Below are 23,256 nucleotides of genomic sequence, written 5' to 3'. Positions count from 1 at the left end.
ATAGGGGGGATAAGGTTTTGGGAGGATTTGGGTTTTCTCTTTTATTTTTATTTCTTTTCTGGAGTAATGAAAATGTTCTAAAACTGATCATGGAGTTGTATGCACAACTGCGTGACGATACCATGAGCTAGTGACTGTACTTCAGATGGTTTGCATGGTGCGTGACTACATCTCAATAAAACTGCATTAAAAAAAAGATAAAGTTCAAGCTTTATCCAATTGAAGAAAATGGTAACAATCACTTTATAAAAGCCAAGAGTAGAGGGCACAAATCTTCCACAGTTATTACTGATAAATAAGCATTAATAATTATGTGGTATTTAGACTTTTAAAAAAGTCATTTTTTAAAAAGTCACTTTTAAAAAAGTCACATGAGCCATGGTGGCTCAGCAGGCAGAGTTCTTGCCTGCCATGCCGGAGACCCAGGTTTGATTCCTGATGCCTGCCCATGCAAAAAAAAAAAAAAAGTCACATTAGGGTGCACGGGTGCTTTAGAGGTAGAATGTTTGCCTTCCATGCAGCGGACATGGGTTCAATTCCCAGAACATGCACCCCATCCCCTCCCCGCCAAAGTCACATTCACATACTAAGCTCATCTGAGTCTCAAAATAACCTGGTAATAGGAATTTCTGTCTCTACCCAAAGAAAATTGAGGTTCACAAAAGTTAAGGAATTTTTCCAAGCTAATTCAGTAAGTGGAGGAATTAGGAGTGGATCCCAACAGCTCTAGCTTGAAACTCCGCCCTCTTTTCTCCGCAATACCTTTGGAGACAGGTTCCAAAGAATGCATATTAATGAGGCATAGAATCAGAGCTCTGACTTTCCACAGATATACTCCTCACTATTTTTCACTGTTTTATCACTTGGGAAATAGGAAAAAGTAAAAATAGCAAACTTAATTTTTTAAAAGGTTAGGATACAAGTAGAAACCTAATTGAGAACAGACTACATGGGGGACAATAAGGACATAAATGACAGGTTCTTTAACACCAAACCTAAAAATGACCTTTCTCCCCTCACCTGAACAGACAGAAATGTGTAAAGACAATGAGATATGAAACTTGTAATGCTAAGAAAATTTTTTAAAAAATGATCTTAGATTGAAAAGGAATCTATGATGAGGCTGTTTGAAAACCACTGCAATATTCTTCCATTTCCATTGGAAATAGTTTATTTTGTTCATTGTTTTTAAAGCTTTCATGTGGTTAAAAAGTTTAAAAATTATTTCTACCTTAGGAAGTGAATTTCTCATATCTTATTTCTACATAACTCAATACATTACCTATATATGGTAGATGGTCATCAACCAGTGTAAACCTTTTAAGCCATAATAGATATACTATCTTAAGACAAAACAGATATGTAAACAGAACAAATATTTAAAATTAATTATTCATTTAGCAAGGAAAAACATATATTTCTGCATTCTAATCAGATTTACAATATAATTATATATCCTTTTGCATTTCATTTGTGATATCTCATTAGAGGAAATAAAACCTATACAAAATTTTCTGATTAACATTGCACACTAATTCCCTTATCTGGTAGCCATTTAGTTGATATTAATGACCTAAAATATGTAGTTAAGAACTAAGAAGTAACATAAATCTCTGAGTTTTTCATAGTATGCACTAAAACACGCATTTTACTTACAAGAATGTTTCTCAGGTCTTCATTCAAAGTGAATTTTTGATGCTGGTTATAAACATAATTCTAATAAGCTGAATTATTAATGTTTGGTTTCCTAAGTATAATAGGTCAGAAAGAGCAAATTGTAAGAGGAAATGGTCTTTTAATAGTAGGCACATACAGAAATAAGAAATGACAGGCAACAATAAGACAAGGGCAAAAAGCGTGTTTTAGACAGCTGGAGCATTCACTTATACATGGGAACTTCACTGTCTGCTTATGCTGGAAAAAACAGAATTGTGACCATTACACTACTTTAATGATAGAAAAATAAAGCTACCAATTACCAAGTTAGTCATTTCATGAGCAAAAGTAATCTTTTTGGGGATTTTTATATCACCTAAATAAAATTTAGGGGATTCCTGATGACCTCAAGAGCTATTGTGGTTAGGTGAGTAAAGAAGGGGTAGAGGTTAAGGGTCACTTAAAACAGAGAATATGCATGGATTTAAAAATACAATTAAGGTTTAATGTGAATACATTTTTACAGAAATTATGGTAGGCAGTGAGTTCAGAGTATGATTGCTTCATTATTATCAATTTGTAGTATTTCTTAAATTCTGTGCCATTTAATGCATCTTAAACCAAAATATGAAAGTACAATTTGTACTATTTGTAGATTTCAGTTTCTTACTTAACATTAAGGGTATGCAAAGCTGCTCCAAGTGATAGATGCTATTCATATTAACAACTAACAAAGTCTGCTAAAATCAATAAAAAACAGAAGAGAACAATTTATCAGATACAGATTGTAATTATGCAAGAACTGACAGCCTTTCAAGTCTAGACCCATCATCCCCTGGTTTTCTCATAATCACTACTATATGCTATACTCAATCCATCTCCAGGCCAAGCAAATATTATTATTATTAACTACTAATCATAGCTGTCCTTTATTAATGAAATCACAAACAACCTAAATGGTTATCTGAAAAACTGAATATTTTCACGTTAGATAATCAAGAAAAACTTAGCAAATAAACATAAAATCATCTAAATAAGTAGGATGCCACTTACTCTGCATCCTAGTCCTTATTCTTGCAGTTTGTTCCACAAACTCTTGAGGACTTTTTTGATACTGTGAGCCTAAAGTAAAAACATATACATCTATCAAAATGTCACTTCACATACTTTAAAAATGTATACCATACTCCAGTGTTACAAAGTAAATCTATTAGGAAGAGAAAACAAAGCAGGGTAGGAAAACAATGAAAGCAATAGGTTAAAAAGTAAAAGTTAATTCTAAAGGATTACATCTGTGAGAAAGAACCCTAGTCCACACCAAAATAAGTAGCAAACATATTACCACTGCAGACAAAACTATGCAGATGTCCTTTGCTTTGGTCTATAAGAATGACTGAGTCCTTCTTCAGTCATCAGAATATCAATATACCTTCATCAGATATCAATGCTATTTAAGAAAAGAATTCATCATCTAGTCTCACAAATAAACTTCATGTGGTAAAACAGTTCACGGGTGGGTGGGCCATGGTGGCTCAGCAGGCAGAGTTCTCACTCTGGGTGAGATTCCCGGTGCCTGCCCATGTAGAACAAAAACAAAAACAAACAAACAAAAAACAGTCCTGAACACACATTTCCACCCTACAGAACATATATTACATATAGCACCAATGAGTGGTGGATTGAGAGGCAAAGAGGTCAAAAGGATTTAAAATCCTATTAGAACATTTTTTTGGCAGAATAAAGCAGGGTTAGAATTGATTCAGAAAAGAGAAGGCAACCAATCACTTACTCAGCACTGAAGGTTGCTTATCATGGGCTCTGAAGTCTCGACCTGTAAGAGAAAACAGGATAAAGTCATAGAATACTTAGGAATAAAACCAAGAAAAAGATATTGTATATTGCATAGCATTTAGCCTGTTAACTCATTGGCACTATCAATAAAAAATAATAAAATGTTTTTGTCTTTTAACAGCCTGAAATATATACAATATATAAATTTTTCCCTTTTCCAAACTTCATAATGTTCAGAAATTGGACAATAATAAGGAGCTTCTGGATCAATATCACCAAAATAATGGGTAAAATATATTGAGTATAGTGGTAGTTTTGGAGCTACCCCAGAAAAGGCCATGCTCTTTTAATCTATTCTTGTGGGAGCAGACCTATCTAGCATGGGACCTTTTGGTTAGGTTGTTTCAACTGAGATGTGACCCTCCCAATTCAAAGTGGAATTACTGGAGCCTTTTATGATATGATAAATGGCAGAAATACCTAGAGAGAGAATTAGAGAGAAATGCCCTAGAGATGCTAACAGAGGACCCACAGAAGCTCAGACAGAAAGCGAATGAAACCAGGAGCTGAAAACAATGAATCCCAGGAAAGAAGGACCAGCATATGCTGGCCATGTGCCTTCCCAGGTGACAGAGGGCCCTCAGATGCTTCAGAGAATACATTGTCCTGTTAATACCTTAATTAGGACATTTTCATGGCCCTAGAACTGTACATTTGTAAACTAATAAATCCCTGTTGTGAAAGCCAACCCACTTCTGTCATATTGCATTCTGGCAGCTTTAGCAAACTGAAACAAATATTAATCAGGAGCTAAGTATAATTTTACTTCTTAAATGCTGTGTAGAAGATATTATCCTTATTTTACAAATAAGGAAATTGAAATTGACAATTTGCCCAAGATTATATATCTAAAAGTAATGGAGCTTAAATATACCTGTGTAGTACAATTGCAGGGTCCATACTCTTAATCACGTTGACATATTGCCTTCCTCATAAAGGGGACTGCATATCAAACTGTACTAAATAAGCAAATCTGTAGACACTGTGACACAGCTACAAAGTGAAAGGAGGTGCTACTTCAAGTTTTGGGGAGATGTTTAAAGACAATTGTAAAATGATAAAGTGAGTTAATCAGAAAATGATGTCACAAAGAGAAATGTAAGAAGGCAAATTTCCAAATATACCCTGAAGAAAGGAGTGGCTTCTACCATTGATGATACTCTGAAATATACAAGTATCAATGTAATTTTTCTAAATACAAACAAAATATATGTTAGTTGTAAAAAAAATCCTAGAAATGCATCACTTAAAAAATCTTAAGTATCTCTTAAATGTCTACTATAAGTGTAGGAATATAGTGGTGAATAAGACAGATGTATATCCTTTGGTTTTCAGTTAATACATTTAAAAAATGTATTAACAAAATACTTTTTTAAAATGTGGACACATGCTTTTTTTTTTTTTTCTGGGTACATGATCTGGGAATCAAATCCGGTCTCCCGCATAGAAGGCAAACATTCTACCACTGAACCACCTGTGCACCCTCACATGCTTTTTTATGTTGTCTTTCATTGAGTCTAAGATTTTAAAGCCTCTATATAGGGCTTCATCTCATAATGAATCGACGTATCACAGTTTAACTAGGTCTCTCTTTCTCACTGATACATAAAATTAATGGCATCTTAGAGTCAATAAATTATACCTCAGTATACAAGAAACTAGTTCATTTTCACTGCTGAATAATATTTCATTGAATGGATATAACATGATTTATGATTATAGATACATTTAAGAGCTTCCAAAGAGCAAAGATTTGGGAATACAAAGGGCAAATGGATATAAAACGGTTTAAAGAGTAATTTTCCATAAATTATTTCTGGTGTCAGCAGTTTATTCATTTTTGCTATGTCTTTGTCTAAATTAAAGTCACTAACTCAGATCAGACTGAAAACTAAAATTAAAAAATAAGAATATAAAATAGAAGCATATGAAAACAGTGGTTATAAAACAATTCCAAAAGTTTTATCTTTGAAAATAGTTACATATTTTTAAAAAGGAGATGTAGAAGGGAAAAAAAGTCCTTGAAGATTTTACATATGAGGATACTGTTGATTAATAATGAACTCAAATTCTGGGACTTGACTCAAAAAACAGAAAAAGAACAAAAATATTGTTTCTATATATCCATTGTAAAAACTATGAAAAAGAAAAGTATAAAGAAAAACAAAAGTGTCACCAATGATTCTATCATCCTGAGCAAACCAACGTTAGTATTTTGGTATATTACCTTCCAATCTTTTTTGTGTTATATTTTCCCAACATTTAATTATGAAAATTTTCAAAGTTGCAATACTTTTATAGTGAATACTCGTATACCCACTACTAGTTTACCATTAACTTTTCTGCTATACCTGCATTATCACTTATTCATCTTTTCAAACTTTTATGACAGAGTTGAGCTCATACTGCAGAGAAAATTTTATCCTTATTAGAAAAGGTCCATTTAGGTAGGTTTAAAAAACTACATTAATTAATTAAATTAAAAATAATCAACACATATATCAAGCAAGGACATTCAACAAATCACAGAAAACAATGTGGTTTTTTTTTTTTTACTCAAATTCAGGCTTGGGTACAGACATGAGTAACTCAAGAAGCTAATTCAAGTCACAGAGAGTGTAATGGTTAGATTCTAGTGTCAATTTGGCAAGTGATTATGCCCAGTTGTCTGGTCAGGCAAGCACTGAACTGACTGTTGCTGTAAAGATATTTCATGGCTACTTGATGGCATCTGATTACATCTGAGATCAAGTAAGGTGCGCCATCCCCACCCCTATCCTGTGCCCCACGATGAGATAATCCAATTGTTTGAAGACTTTTAAGGAGAGACTCTGCTTCTTCAGCCACGAGCCTCTCCTGTGGAGTTCATCCAAACCCTTCATTGCAGACGCCAGCCTCACAGCCTTGCCCTATGGATTTTGGACTGTTCCATATGGATGGCTGTATAGACTCCTTTATAAATTTCATATTTATAGATCTTTTCTGTTGTTTGTTTTTTAGAGAACCCTGACAAACAGAGAGGAATAATGGATTTCTTTTTTCAGCATTCACTACACATCTTTTATAACATTGACATAAAACTGTAAAAGACGATCTTCAAAAATAAGAAGAAAATTTGACCATGCCCAGAGACAAGACCTGTAGGAGTGTAAAACATGGCTTTACTTACTTTGCGATGGCTGCCAAACTGATTCAGGATATTGACTACTAGCTGATCTGCTGTTTTGATCTAAAAAGGAAAAAATATGGTACATGAAAAAGCAAAGTTAACTTTTTAAAAGACCCTTTTTCGAAGGAACAATAAGTACTTAAAGGAACAAAGATATTCAAATGAAACCCACAGAATTCAACTCTTCGGTGCATAATTTATTTAAAAAAAGTTTCTAAAGTCAGGTTGTATAAAAAAATTAGCATATTAATTATCTGTCTTTTGCGTAATCATTTTTTAAAGAAAACATTTGTAAGATATGGAACATAGCAATGTATGGAACGTGGTAAAGGAGATAATGAAACAATTGTGAGTCAGGGAAAATTTTGAAAGTTTGTGTTTGATAGACCTTCTTGAAATCAATTATATTCATTTTTGCCTTAAATTTTTCTTCAAGTGGGCAATACATTATGTATTTTATTCTACTCATCTTAAAAACTTTCCTTTCATATTAAAAGTGAAATTTATAATTAAATTTGTTTAAAAGAGATTGGACAGCTATTTTGGAAACAAGCAATCGATACATAGAGGTGTAGTGGCTAAATATTTTTGATACTGTACTCCTATAACTAAAAAAATTTTGAACATCAACCTTTGTACACATTTCTTTCTAATACATATTACTGAAATAATACATTGATTAATGTGCTGTATATACTATAAACAAAACAGACATTTAAAAATGGATGAAATTTTAAAATATAAATGAAATTCTAATATTCTCTTCCTGCATTCTAATAAATTTTGTACCTTTTTGATGATGAATAGCTCAGAGGATAATCTGGAAGATCAGTATTCTTAATACACTGATTGTACTCTCTGTTCTTTAACAAGTTGTCTTTTGCATGTATGTTTGGTCCAATGAGGTCCAAAGATATATACGCTCCAATAAAGTTACAAGAATTTATTAGAATTCTACAGGGATCACAGAGCCTGGGGCTTATGTAGTTCCAAATTAATTAACCGCTGATAGCAACTGCAGCAAACTACTGGCTATGTGAATGGTTTAATTAGCCTCTAATTTTTAGACCTATGTGCATACAAATACGAAAACTAGTAATAACACTTAATTTGAGTGTTTACCATGTGCCAGGTACTTTCTAAGTGCTTTATATGAGTTAATTTAATCCTCACAACAACCCAGATGAGGAAATTGAGGAATATACAAGTTAAGTAATTGCCTAAGCACATACACCTAATCAGTGGAGGACAGAAACCTAGGGATTTGGCTCAAGAGTCCATTCACTTAACTATTATGCTAGAATGTTCCATGTCTCCCTTCAGGATTTCTATATCAAGTCAGAATGGGGAAATATGAGGAAGCCTGGGGGATATACAGAATACCGAACGCTTATTTTTAAAGTGAAATGATGATGGAAAACATAGGGGCCACAGAAACTGAGGAAGGTCACAGAAACACAGGAAGGTCACAGAAACGCAGGAAGGTCAGGAAGGGAAAGTAGAGAATTATTCTTCCACAGGGACTACAATGCAAAATTATACTATTCGTGGAATTAAAAAATTCATTTAGTACTCTGAAATCTCAAATTGCATATTTTCCACTTCAGACAGTTCTTTCCTTGAATACACTTGAAGAAAAATTCACATAATAATCAGAAACTGTTAATGGTGTGAATTTGAACAATTCAGAGATAAAAGTAGTTATTTAAGTATACTAAAACTTCCTAAAAGCTAACCAACTCGTGATACTATAGTGAATTCCAATGCCAATATGATCAGTTTCTCTACAGTAGAAAGTAAAAAACAAAGTATAAAATAACTCTTTCTTTGAGCATATCTACTTGTCTTTTGCAAATACCAAAGCAAGCTCAGATATTACATGACATTACATTACTAATCAGACGTACAAATGGAATTATTAAAAAGCACGCTACTTCTTTTAAAGTAATTTTTTACAAAATATTTTAAAGTATTTTTATAAAAAGTAGGTTTGCAGAACACTTTCATATTTTAACTAAGAAAGATAGTTACTAAGCTAGGAGTCATATAAATAAATCAGTTACCTTTGGGCTCAACAGAATCCCCAGATCTGACCTTAGCAGTAGTAATATCACTGTCAGATCTGTCTTGATCTTCTTCCTCAGTTTCTCCTAAAAAGAAGTAAAGAATATACTGAAATAATCTTTATTCTCATTGTTTTTTTTTTTTAAAAAAAAGCAATTTGAGCAGGCAAGAATGCTTGCCTGCCATGCCAGAGGACCCAATTCAATTCCCGGTGCCTGCCCATGTTAAAAAAAAAAAAAAAAAGCAATCTGACATTAAAATAAAGCCTATTTAATTATCAGATATAGAATGGCCACTTCTGTATTATGCTTACTATTTTGAATCATAGTGGTCTAAATGGGCTAAAAGTGAGCTCATTTATTTTGTGTTCTTTGATATAGCACAAAGGTATAACCTAAACAAATATTCAGAGCAATGATGTAAAACTCAGAGGCTTAAATGTGGGGTCAAAAATGAACAAATTAATGGACATTTACACACCAATGTTTATAGCAGCATTATTAACAATTACCAAGAGATGGAAACAGCCAAAATGTCCATCAATAGACAGTTGGCTAAACAAACTGTGACATTTACATAAGATGGAGTATTATGCAGCTGTAAGACAGAATAAAGTTATGAAGTATGTAACAACATGAATGGAGCTTAAGGACATTATGCTGAGTGTGATTAGCCAGAAACAAAAGGACAAATACTGTATGGTTTCATTGATATGAACTGACATTAGTGAATAAACTTGGAATATTTCCTTGGTAACAGAGACCATCAGGAGATAGAAACAGGGTAAGATATTGGGTAATTAGAGCTGAAGGGATACAGATTGTACAACAGGACTGAATATAAAAACTCAGAAATGGACAGCTCATTATTACCTAGCTGTAATACAATTATGTTAAAACACTGAATGAAGCTGCATGTGAGAATGATAGAGGGAGGAGGGCTGGGGCATAAGTGAAATCACAAAGAAAGATAGACGATAAAGATTGAGATGGTGTGATCTAGGAATGCCTAGAGTGTATAATGATAGTGACTAAATGTACAAACTTAAAAAATGCTTTTGCCTGAGGAAGAACAAAAGAATGTCATTACTGCAGTGTGCTGAAAATAGATGGTGCTTAATATTTTAAAATTTCAACTTATGTGTGAGACTAAAGCAAAAAATGTTTATTTGGTACAAATCTATACTTTGACTACTGCATCTCCTCATATAACTTATGTGGATAGTTGATTGAACACCTTAAGTACATGGAACTTGGTATAGGACATGAGATTTTGTTGGTTTGTCCAGGTGATGCCCTGATGAATCCCAGAGTGATTCCATCAGTGAGTGGAAAAGTATTTGCAAAGGCCCCTTAGGGGAATGGTGAGAACGGGGGAAAACTCAACTTCCCCAAGTTGAATTCTTGATATGCTCACAAGCAGTGTGGACAACCAAAGCTGTAGGCTGAGCCCCCAGTCTTGGGGTTTGTTCATATGAAACTTAACCCCAGAGGGGATAGTTCAAGCCTACTTGAAATTAAGCCTAAGACTCACCCCCAAGAGAACCTCTTTTGTTGCTCAGATGTGGCCTCTCTCTCCAGCCAACCCAGCAAGCAGACTCACCACCCTCCCCCTGTCTACATGGGACATGACTCCCAGGGGTGTGGATCTTCCTGGCAGCGTGGGACAGAAATCCCAGAATGAGCTGAGATTCAGCATCAAGGGATTGAGAAAAACTCTAAAATGAGCTGAGACCCAGCATCAAGGGACTGAGAAAACCTTCTCGACCAAAAGGGGGAAGAGGGAAATGAGACAAAGTGTCAATGGCTGAGAGATTCCAAAGAGTGGAGAGGTTGTCCTGGAGGTTATTCTTATGCATTAAGTAGATATCACCTTGTTATCCAAGATGTAATGGAGAGTCTGGAGGGAACTGCCTGAAAATGTAGAGCTGTGTTCCAGTAGCCATGTTTCTTGATGATGATTGTATAATGATAGAGCTTTCCCAACGTGACTGTGTGATTGTGAAAACCTTGTGTCTGATCCTCCTTTTATCTTTCTTGTCAACAAACGAGTAGAACATATGGAATAAAAATAAATAATAGGGGGAACAAATGTTACAATGAATTTAGTTTGAAATGCTAGTGATCAATGAAAGGGATCAGTAAGGGGTATGGCATGTAAAATTTTTTTTTTTCTGTTTGTTATATTTTTCTGTTGTCTTTTTATTTCTTTTTCTGAATTGATGCTAATGTTCTGGGAAATGATCATGATGATGAATATGCAACTATGTAATGATATTGTGAATTGCTGAGTGTATGTGTTGGGAATGTTTGTGTTTCTTGTAATTTTTTTTAATTAATAAAAAATTTTAAAAAAAAGAACAAATTAGCATTAAATAGTGGAAAAACTTGACCTTACTGGGGGGAAAACTACTTATATTTAATGCGTCATTGGATTCAGACAAGATCAGCACATACATATTTTGTATATGTATTTGTGTGTGTGTATGTGAGAGGATGTATATGCACATATACAAACATCTCAGTACTCAGGTGACTCAGATTATGCTAGACTTAAACATGGACTAAATTTTGCCTTTCTACTCCTCAAACATACTTTGGTTATGAAAATTAGGAAAAGTGATAATTAGGAAAATCAAATGTCAGCAATACCAGAATCTGAAAATATTAGCTTTATTTAAATTAACTCAAATAGACAGAAGATGCTTAGAATGTACATAAAGACCACCATCACTCATTCTATCTTCTTACCTTCTAACTTAACAGTTTAAACATGAACCATTGTTTCTGAAGAAAAAGTATTTTCTGTTCTTACCTCATAAGTACCTGTCAGAATTGCTTCTAAAGTAAAGACAAAAAAAGGTTTAGAATATAATCGCATGATATTTAAAAAGAAAATACTTTACCTTCTTCAGAGAAATTGACCTTCTGTTGGACACTGGTGGCTTCTACAAGAGAAAAGCATAAATACTATATATAAACACAAAAAGCTAAAGTTTAGGAATAAATAAGGGCATTTAATCTGGGAAAGTGAACAGAAAGATATAAGTAAGGTTTTTTTTCTGTTAAATCATAAGAAATCTATTATTTCCCCCTGGGAAATGAAGCAGAATCAGAAATCAGCCACAAGTCTATCTATAATTTAAAATGCAACCTGTAGGGGAATGCAAGAGTGGCTCAGTGGTAAAATTCTCTCGCCTGCCATGCCGGAGACTAGGGTTCGATTCCCAGAGCCTGCCTACGCTAAAAAAAAAAAAAAAAGCAACCTGCATATACAGCAAAAATTACATTCTGTGTTGACAAATATTCCAATCCTTATAGGATTACTATATCTCATTCTCCGATTTGTCAGTCTCTTTACATTCCCTTGAAAAGTCTACCATATCAACAGAACTAACAAACTAGTACTTTCAATGCACTGTTAAAGTCAAGAGCAAGTGAGAGAGGTAAGAAAGGTTCTTTTTTTCAGGTTTCAGGTCCACACACATCATGGTTTCTCAGAGCAACAAAGAAGCTGAACAAAGACAAATGAGCAAACATAGTAAACAAATTTTACATGCTGTAGTTTTACCCCGGTTCTTGGACTACTCTGAAACTTTTTTTTTAAAAAGGGAGTCATACCCAAATAGAGGCATTGCACAACTCAGCTAAAATACTGCTGAACGATCATATATAGAGAAGTAACATGGATCAGATTTCAACAAAGCTGAGAAAGTTATTTTCTTTTCAACTTTTATATCCACTGAATTTAACCTCTATCTGCCTTTTAAAAAGGGAAAACAGTATTGTGGAAGGCAACCGCCAGCACATATGGTGAATTTGGAAAAAAATTTTGATAATTAGATTGGTATACTAGTAGTCAAACTTTGAGTTCCAATGAAAATGCTCTTTCTTAATAGTGGCAAGTGCAAATCACTATCTGAAATATATTTTCAAACATTTTTACAAAAAAAAAAAAAAAACACCTTCAGAAAATTTCCAGTTATATGTGACTTAAAAAGCTAGATTCTGGCATTTTCTGTGCTATTTTAATCTAGGATTTTTAATGAGCATGTCCTTTCACATACAGAAAATGGAAAGTCTAGCATGTCTTAATGCTGTTCCCTAAAGCTCTTTTAAATTAATATTTTTTGAAGTTTTAAGTGTTTATTACAGTATTTTTTGCATAGTATTTAGTTTTTCACCTATGCAACTATTTGAATAGTATGCAAACAAAACATACTTTAAGTCAATTGCCAAGTCTTAATTATTATTATTTTAAATAACTTTCTATTTTGAAATAATTTCAAATTATTTGAAAATAATACAAGTTGCAAAAATAAACAGGAGACCCAGAGAAAACTTCAACATACATCCTACCCAGATACCCACCCAGATCCACCAACTTCTAACTTTTTGCCACATTTCTGGTCCTTCCTTGCCCCCCTCCCTTCCTTCTTTCTTTTTTTTCCCCCCTCTTTCCCCCCATCTATTTTCTGAACATTTGCAAGTAGGTTGTATATATAATCCTCCTTGAGCACTTAACAGTTCCATGTACTTTTCCTAAGAAAAATGATGTTCAACTATGTAACCATAGTTACCAAGTTCAGGAAATTTAACACTGATACATGCTTACAGTCTATAGTCTCATTTTTTCATAAGACCTTAGTATGTCCTTTTGGGCATTTTCCCCTCCATTATTAGATGCAGTTTAGGAGCATATATTGCATTAGTAGCTGTTGTCTCTTTGGTCTGTCTCTGTCTTCTAAATTGTGGAAACATATACTTAATATGAATTTTCCCATCTCAACCACTCCTAAGCACCATTCAGTGGCATTAATCACACTCACATTGCTGTGCCACTATCACCACCATCCACAACCACAACTTTTCCATCACCCAGAAGCCCTGCATCTATCATGTAATGTCTCCCCATTCCCCTGCCCACACTTCATAACTTCTGGTCTGTCTCTATGAATTTGCATATACTATTTCATATAAGAATCCTGTATCTGTTCCTTCGTGTCTGACATTTCAGTCAGCATGTAGAGACATATATCAGAACTTCATTTCATTTTAAGGCTAAATTCCCACTGCATGAATGTATATATTTTGTTTATCCATTCATCTGGTGATAAACATTTGTATGGGTTGTTTCCATCTTTTGGATATTAAGAATAGTGTTGCTATGAACACTGGTGTACAGCTATCTGACTGAATCTCTGCTTTCAATTCTTTTGGGTATATGCCTAGAAATGGGATTGCTGAATCATGGTAATTCTTTGAAGAACTGCCAAACTGTTTTACAAGTACCTGTACCACTTTACATTCCCACCAAACAATGAAAGAGTGTACCTACATCTCTATATTCTCTCCAACACTTGTTATTTTCTGTGTTTTTTTTTTCAATAGTAACCACTCTATCAGCTGCCAGATGGTATCTCACTGTGGTTTTGATGTGCATTTCTCTAACAGCTAAAAACAAAGTATCTTTTCAAGGTTCATAGTCATTAGTATATCCTTTTTGAGAAATATTTAAGCCTTTGCCCATATTTTAATTTGGCTGTCTTTCTGTTGTTGAGTTGTAAGAGTTCTTTACATAAACAGATACTAAGCCATTATCACATACGTGGTTTCCAAATATTTCCTCCCATTCCGCAGGTTGTCTTTCCACTTTCTTAATAATATCTCTTGATGCACAAACGTTTTTAATTTTGATGAAGCCTATTTTACTGTTGTTGCTGCTTGTGCTTTGGTCTAAAGTCCAAGAATCCAATGCCTAATACAAGGTCTTGAAGATATCTGTTTTTTTCTAAGAGTTTTTTTGTTTTAGTTCTGCAGGTTTTTGATCCAGTTTGAGTTAATTTTTGTATATGGTATGAGGTAAGGTACCACTTTCATTCTTTTGCATGTGGATATAGTTTTCACAGTACCATTTGTTGAAGAGATTATTCTTCCCCTACTGCCTGGACTTTGCTCTATTCAAAAATTAACTGACCATACATGTGCGGATTTATTTCTGCGCTTTCAGTTCTATTCAATTGGTCTATATGTCTGTCATTGTGCCAATACCATACAATTTGATTACTACAGCTTTGTAATAAGTTGAAATTGGCAAGTGTGAGTCCTCCAATTTTGTTGTTGTTCTTCAAAACACTTTTGCCTCTATCAGTGACTGAGAGAGTTAAAATACAGTTGAGAGGTACTCTGGAGGTCACTCTTACGCAAGCTTCATTTAGACATAACTACCTACCTGTGCTGGTTTGAAATGATGTTTGTACCCTAGAAAAGCCATGTTATAATCAAAATCCCATTTTGTAAAGGCAGAATAATCCCTATTCAATATTGTATGTTTGAATCTGTAATCAGATCATCTCCCTGGAGATGTAATCCAATCAAGAGTGGTTGTTAAATTGGATTAGGTGATGACATGTTTCCACCCATTTGGGTGGGTCTTGATTAGTTTCTGAAGTCCTATAAAAGAGGAAACATTTTGGAGAATGAGAGAGATTCAGGGAGAGCAGAGCAGAACAACATAGCCACAAGAAGCAGAGTCCACCAGCCAGTGACCTTTGGAGATGAAGGAAAATGCCTCCTGGGGAGCTTCATAAACAGGAAGCCAGGAGAGAAAGCTAGCAGATGACGCTGTGTTCGCCATGTGCCCTTCCAGATGAGAGAGAAACCTGTGTTCAACATGTACCCTTCCACTTGAGAGAGAAACCATGAACTTCATTGGCCTTCTTGACCCAAGGTATATTTCCCTGGATGCCTTAGATTGGACATGTCTATAGATTTGTTTTTAATTGGACATTTTCTAGGCCTTAGAACTATAAACTAGCAACTTATTAAATTCCCCTTTTTAAAAAGCCATTCCGCTTCTGGTATACTGCATTCCGGCAGGTAGCAAACTAGAACATTACGACACCTTGTTAAACCCCAACCAAAACCATTCCAGTTAATCCTAAAGAACACCTAGGGCAATATATAAGATTCTACAAAGGCTTCATGCACTAGGATAACTTTCCAGAAACCTACAACCTCCAGATGGGTCCCTGGACCAGATAAGTCCTGAAACCTAAAGGGGCCAGCCTCTCCAGATCATCAACTAGTTCCATCCCCCTACTGCATATTATCAACAACTCTTCCTAAGTGAAAAAGTTAGAATATCCCTAAAGAGTAGGGTAGAAAGATCAAAGGTAATGGTGGAGTTTTACAAAGAAGGTAGAGTTTAACAAACGACTATGATTGCTGAACCATTATATTGATATTTTCTTTAGTCTCCAGTATCTTAGAGCAGCTAGAAGTTAAAAATCTAAAATTGTGGAACTGTAACCCATATCAAACTCTGAAATCTGTTCTACAACTAATTGCTGCGATGTTATTTGAAACTTATTGCTTTTTTTGTATATTTTATTTTTCACACACATACAAAAATTGATTGTGATGCTAAAAATATATTCCTTCTAGCCTCCAAAATTCTGGAGCTCCTGAAAGGAAAAAATCTGAAATGATGGGATGATAGCCCATGATAAACTGTGATCTGTCCTGTAACTTCTTTGAAATTATTGCTTTTTTATCTCTTTGCTTTGTATATGTTGTATTATACTATAAAAAAAGTATATAAAAAAAGGTTTTTGCCTATTTAGAGACCCTTACCCTTTCATATGAATTTGACATTTAGTTTTATCATTTCTGGGAAGAGGGCTGTTAGAATTATGATTGCGATGGTATTAAATCCACAAATCACTTTGGGCAGAACTGACATTTTAATGAAATTAATTCTTCCAACCCATGAGTACAGGAGTACGGAATGCCTTTCCATTTATTTAGGTTTTCTTTAATTTCTTTCAGTAATGATTTCTTTACATTTACGTATACAAGTTCTCTACATTCTTGGTTCAATTTATTCCTAGATAATTTGGTCTTTTGCTTGCTATTAAAATGGAAGGCTTTCTTGATTTCCTTCTTAGATTGTTTCTCGCAGATTTCTTGATTTCCTTCTTAGATTGTTTCTCGCAGATACATAGAAACATAAATGATTTTTGCGTATTGATCTTCTACCATGCCACTTTGCTGAATTCATTTATTAGCTCAAATAGCTTCCTTGTAGACTCTTTGACATTTTGTACATATAGGATCATCATGTCATCTGCAAATAGGGATAATTCTGCTTTCTTTCCAATTTGGATGCCTTTCTTTTTCTTACCTTATGGTTCAGGCTAGCACTCGTAGTACAATGTTGAATGATAATGGCAATAGCAGGCATCCTTGTCTTGTTCTTGATCTTAGAGGTAAAGCTTTCAGTCTTTCACCACTGAGTATGTTAGGTATGGGCTTTTCATATATTCCCTTTATCATGTTGAGAATGTTCCTTCTACTCCCAGCTTTCTGAGCGCTTTTAACAAGAAACAGGGCTGGATTTGGAGAATTTCTGATACTCTCACAAGCAGTGGAGACAACTAAATCAATAGGCCGAGCCCTCTATCTTGGGGTATGCTCCAATGAGGCTTGTTCCTGCAAAGGATGGGCTAAGCCTACTTAAAACTGTACCTAAGTGTCATCCCCAGAGAACTTCCTTCATTGCTCAGATATGGCCTCTTTCTGGGCTAACTTGGCAGGCAAACTCATTGTCGCCCCCACTATGTGGGACATGACTCCCGGAGGGTGTGAATCTCCCTAGTAACGTGGGACAGAACTCCTGGGATGAGCTGGGACTCACCATCAAGTAATAGAAACCTTCTTGACCAAAAGGGGAAAGAAAGAAATGAGACAAAATAACGTTTCAGTGACTGAGAAATTTCAAACAGAGTTGAGAGGTTATCCTGGATTATTCTTCTGCATCATATAGATAGCCCTTTTTAGTTTATGGTGTATTTGAGTGGCTAGAGGGAAGTGCCTGAAGCTGGTGAGCTGTGTTCCAGAGGCATTGATTCTTGAGGACAATTGTATAACGCTATTACTTTTACAGCGTGACTGTGTGATTGTGGAATGCTTTGTGTTTGATACTCCTTTTTGTCCAGGGTATGGACAGATAAGTAAAAATATATATATATGGATAAAAATAAATAAATAATAAGGAGAATGGGGGTAAAATAAATTAGGTAGATTGAAATACTGGTGCTCATTGAGGGGTAGGGATAGGGATTGTGGGATATAGGAGCTTTTTTCTTTCGTTTCTTTTTCTGGAGTGATGCAGATGTTCTAAAAATGATCATGGTGATGAATGCACAGCTATGTGATATTGTGAGCCACTGATTGTACGCCATGTATGGACTGTGTATGTAGGAAGACTTCTCAATAAAAATATTTAAAAAAAAAGGGAGCTGGATTTTATCAAATGCCTTTTCTGTATGAATTGAGATGATCATGTTTTTTCTTTCATTCTATTTATGTGGTACATTACATTGATTGATTTTCTTAACCTGAATGACCCTTGCATTCCTGAGACAAACCTCACTTAATCATGGTGTACAATCCTTTTGATGTACAGCTGGTTTTGGTTTGCTAGTATTTTATTGAGGATTTTTGCATCTATATTTATAAGGAATATTGGTCTGTAACTTTCTTTCCTCGTGCTATCTCCATCTGTCTCTGGTATTAGGATGCCTCTTGCCTCATGAATGAATTAAGAAGTGCTTCCTCCTCTTCAATTTTTCGGGAGAGTTCGAGAAAGATTGATATTAATTTTAATTTATCTTAGTAATAAAGATAATAATTTTGTTTGCATAGTGCTATTTAGTTTTTTTTTTTTTAAAAAAAGCTTCATGTCTTATTTGATTCCATAACTTCTTAAGACTACTTTCACATGGGAGGCTCACAGATATTAAGTGACTTGTTTAAGAGGACTATCCAGTGATAGTTACTTGGCATAGTAAAAATTCTTTAAGGCTGAACTGAACATTTGAGAGTCTGTAATAATGGGAAGGTATGTTGAAATTTATATTCATAAATTAAGCCATCACACACACAAAAAATAGTGTAGTATCAATCCCTTCTCTTTCTTCAATCTGATATAATTTAATTTCATATAGTTTTAAAAACTCATCTAGTAATCAATATTCTATATACCATGTTGCATAAAATTCAATTCTTTTTGCTGTTTATCCATGTGTTATCTAATTAGCAGAGTCAGAAGATTTTTTTTTTTTTTTTGCATGGGCAGGCATGGGGAATCGAACCCAGGTCTCTGGCACGGGAGGTGAGAACTCTGCCTGCTGGGCCACTGTGGCCTGTCTCAGAAGATTTATATAATTATTTTTTAATCAGCCTATATAAAGGAGCTCCCAATTTATTTTCATTAACTTCTAATTTATCATATTTGAAGTATTTAAAAATCATGAATTTTATCTGCTTCTGAATAGCTTAAGACTTTTAAAGTCAAAAGATGTTTTCTTTAGAATTCCATGTTTCTAACAATAAATATTTATCAATAGTAATCAAGATATGAGAAGAATTATGCAATGTTCCTTAGATTCTATCACTATAGCAAAACCCAATCATAGCTTTGTTTTTAATAATCCAATAAAATATTAGTAAATTCTAGGGAATGCAAGGGCAGTTCAGTGGTAGAATTCTCACCTTCTATGTGGGAGACTTGGGTTCAATTCCCAGCTATGCACTTTCCCTCCAAAAAAATGAACAAATGGTGTTGCAATTATGGAAAGGTCACAAGGAAAAAGAATGGAATGTGACCCCCACCATACAGCATACAAAAAATAATAATAATAAATTCTATAGATTTGACAAATAATTATCTCTGAATCAACTTATCCACTGTTTTGGCTATATAAACATTTATATATGGTTTTCACTCTAGTAAATGAAGCTCAAGAAACCTAGTCTACTCTGACTCAGAATGGAATTCTAAAAATTTTAACATACAATGTCTCCGATAAAAACTCACAACTAATGTTGAGAGTGCTGCATTTAAGAGAGTCCAATTTCTTGAACTGTATGGACCCTAAATGTCTAATATAAAATAAACCATAGTGTTTTCAAGTCTCCTTCCCAGTTTGCTGTTTATTCTTCAAAATTCAACTCAAGTGCCATTTCTCCATAAAACCTCCTTGACCTTTCCTGCCAAGTAAGGCACTTTTACTTTAGGCTCCCATGTATATACAGCACTGTTTTAGCACTTATCATATTAGAATGATTTTTTAAATTTTCTTTTCCACAGAAAAGTTAGAGAAAAGAATTCCATGGCTTTTTATGGTTGTAGCATTTAGTCACTGACTTACGAAGATTGTACAATGAATGGATAGATTCTATGATCACAGAATCAAAACTTTTAAATTAAGACTTTTGCTAATATTTCTCATACTATGCTAAACAGTATTTAGCAACTCAAGAAAAACAGTCTGAAATTAGTGTAAAATAATTACATTTCCTTTAAGGTTTTAAACCATCCATTCATCTTCTTTGTAATCTATGCTGAGAATTTACAGATAAATATTTAAATAAACCTGATGATGAAATTAGCAGCATCCATGATTACACAAGTTTTAATTTCACTTCCCTCTATTATTTGGGTTCCTCTAGTTTAAACTTATTGGCTGCTACATGTAGAAAACAGAAGAATTAAAAAATAAAAAAATTTTTTTTTACTCTTCCCAGAGACATTGAGAAATAAAAATCCTACTTGTAGCCAAAATCTCAAGAAAGACAAGTTATTTTAAGAAATTATAAAAGCTGTAGTTTTAACAAATATGTAGACAAAAGGTAATAATTAAACCATGCTGTTATGGAGGTGTCACTTTTCCAAGGACCTCAACCAATGAGGAAAAAGCACTTCCAAAGTTTTGGGTCTTCGTTTTTTGAAAAAATAGATCACTTACATTTACTCTGGCAGAGACCAACCACAAATTGTATTCACATTCTGTTCACTTTCTATTACTTGGCTACAATTTTTTTTTTTTTTGGGTGCATGGTCCAGGAATCAATTTGGCTCTCCTGCCTGGAAGGCGAGCATTCTACCACTGAACCACCTGTGTACCCCTGGCCACAGTTTTTAAGGAAATACAAAGATCTAGGTATACCGCAGCCTGTAAAACAGAAAAGTCCCCAGAAAGTTTGAAAGCTAGGTGCCAAAGCATCTATTTTTTTCCTACAGACTTTTCCTGTATTTCTAGAGACTTATAGGATGTGCTTCATGTGAAGAGTAAAGGGTTCTCAAGAAAATATAAATTCTGCTTGTTTTGTATTATGTCTGGGGATAAAGGTAAGATGATATAAATGAGACTTTCATGCTTTCTAAAAGAGAAGACTTTGTTTCATCTTTTTCCACTCCTCTTTGTGTTGCCAGTAAAACCTGATATGGAGTATTGTAATAAATATTCGTCCAGGAGAGTATGTAACTCTAAATTTACTCTTAGAACAATGAATGTTTTTTAGAGTATTTGGATAATTTGCTGCCTTTATTAATGCCACTGGTATAAGTCTGGGGAACACACTTTTACCATAAAGGACCAAACAGTAAATTATTTTAGGCTTTGTGGACTACATAAGGTCTCTGTTGTATGTATTTTACAATAACCCTTAAAAAATGTAAAAGCCTATTCTTGGGCTCATGGACTGTACAAAAACAGATTGTGAGTCACATTTTATTTGGAGGCTATAGTTTACTGAGCCTTCTTGGTATAGATGTCTTTAGAATGTTACCTTTAAGGCTATTCAATGTCAATCATGTTTTTATTCGAGTGGAAGTGGGCAGCAGGAAGGAGGAAAGAATAGTTAGGGGATATCATCACTATTTAAGTTCCAAGCATGGCCATTTAATATATCCTAAAAAATACTAACATTACAATAAGAGGAATCAGAAAGTGCCATTCTCTTATTAGTTCTACAGAAAACTTATTTTAAAATGGAAGGCACTTAAAAAAAGTTTTTATTATAAAGTGTACAAAAAAATTATTTCTAAATCTACCATTCAAGTAAGAGTACTAGATTATTTCAGATCAAAGTTCTTTTCCATTAAGAGTCTATGACTAAAAATATGTTTTAAATGGTTTTAAATAGATCACTTGAGAAACTCCCGTGGATAAAAGTACATATGAGAAGCTGCATACTGCAAGGATCATTTTTCAGTATGCAGACACTATAAATCCAGAAGTCTCAAAAGAAATTAGCCTTGTGCTTAAGTAAAAGATGAATTTTATAGAGGAAGCTGCAATTCTTTACAAAAAAAAAAAAAGACACTTCCTTCTTTTTGGCTCATAAAAAAGAATTGAAACTTAAAAACTAAGTCCAACCACATTCAATAGAGATTTACTTAGAGCCACAGACCTTGGTAGCCCATGCCCTATGCAAAGGCAGGTACCCAAAAGAATTTAAACCAGTTCAACAAACACAGCATTTATAGGACATTGAATTTACTATGAAAAACATCTCAAATTCACTGTGTAAATCAAGAAAAGGCTTTAAGTGGTAAGTTAATGTCTTCTTGCTCTCAATAGTGTGAATTTAACCAAGGTTAATAAAAATTAAAATGTACTTGTTATTACATGTTCTTATATAATTTAAGCAATAATGTAACTAAAAGACATAATTACAGACCTAATAAAAATCAAGGTTTATAAAAAAAAGGTTATAAAAAAAAAGGACGGTCTGAAGGACAGTGTACTACATGCTAAGTTAATGAGCAAAATAATCTCAAACCTGTGACCAAATACATATATTATTGTATTCTACCAATAATCAGAATCTACAAAGAAAACCTATAAGAATTATAGATAAACAAACCTAATTCACTCATTTTAGTATTTCCATTTGTTTTGTAGGCTGAATCTGCAAGAGATAGCAAGAAAAATGATTAGAATTGAAAAGGAAATGAATCATATGGTCCTTTACCACAGACATCATTAAAATCTTAACAGAACTTTTATCATTTTAATACTTAAAAAGATAATCAACTATTTTTAAAAATAAAGATTTTTTTCTTAAAGGCAATTGACTGGGGAGCAGTAGAAGCCCAACGTAGGTTCCTGTACAGTTTCAATGTTAAAGCATTCTTAGGGCCAATAAACACTGAAAATGAAGTAGAGGTAGACAAGTTGGAACGGAGCTTACCAGTTTTCTTTCAGTTATGGAATGAATTTAAGGGCAACACTTTTACAGGTTTCAGTCAAAAAGAAATGTAACAGAAATTTCATGAAAAATGAGACGGAGAAATTTTATACCCCTGAGTCACAAATGTTCAGTTTTGAATTATTTTTAACATTATACTTAGAAGAATAAAAAGCCCTGATCTTAATTTAAAAACATCATGATAACAAAAAGAATCATAGCAATATAAAAAAACAAGCTCTTGAAAGAATGAGGGAGGGCGGGCCACGGTGGCTTAGCGGCAGAGTTCTTGCCTGCCATGATGGAGACCTGGGTTTGAGTCCCGGTGCCTGCCCACACACACATAAAAAAGAGTAAGAGAGCTCTTTAAATACTGATATGGAAAGATCTCTCAATATATGTTAAACAGAAATAAAACAAGGTACATAAAAGATTATTTTTCATGCTGAGGTAGTATTAAAAATAGAAGGAAAAGAT

The 23,256-nt window shown here is 34.0% G+C and overlaps 1 protein-coding gene across 8 annotated transcripts in view; it reads right to left on the bottom strand.

Moving 5' to 3' along the window:
- TOR1AIP1 (torsin 1A interacting protein 1) overlaps window positions 1-23,256 on the bottom strand; it is a 36,035-nt gene that overhangs the window by 6,734 nt on the left and 6,045 nt on the right. For 3 of the 8 annotated variants that reach the window (XM_077157145.1, XM_077157147.1, XM_077157148.1), the window contains 6 exons: window positions 22,456-22,500; window positions 11,646-11,687; window positions 8,740-8,826; window positions 6,677-6,736; window positions 3,446-3,487; window positions 2,710-2,799 (listed from right to left, as the gene is read on the bottom strand). In XM_077157145.1, coding sequence (XP_077013260.1) covers window positions 2,710-2,799; window positions 3,446-3,487; window positions 6,677-6,736; window positions 8,740-8,826; window positions 11,646-11,687; window positions 22,456-22,500 — 366 coding nt within the window. The remainder of the gene's footprint in view (window positions 1-2,709; window positions 2,800-3,445; window positions 3,488-6,676; window positions 6,737-8,739; window positions 8,827-11,645; window positions 11,688-22,455; window positions 22,501-23,256) is intronic. The other 5 variants (XM_077157146.1, XM_077157149.1, XM_077157150.1 and 2 more) reach the window with 3 other exon arrangements.

The sequence above is a fragment of the Tamandua tetradactyla genome, chromosome 4, assembly GCF_023851605.1.
Source record: "Tamandua tetradactyla isolate mTamTet1 chromosome 4, mTamTet1.pri, whole genome shotgun sequence".
Classification (NCBI taxonomy): Eukaryota; Metazoa; Chordata; class Mammalia; order Pilosa; family Myrmecophagidae; genus Tamandua; species Tamandua tetradactyla.
This window is presented reverse-complemented; position numbering and strand designations above follow the sequence as displayed.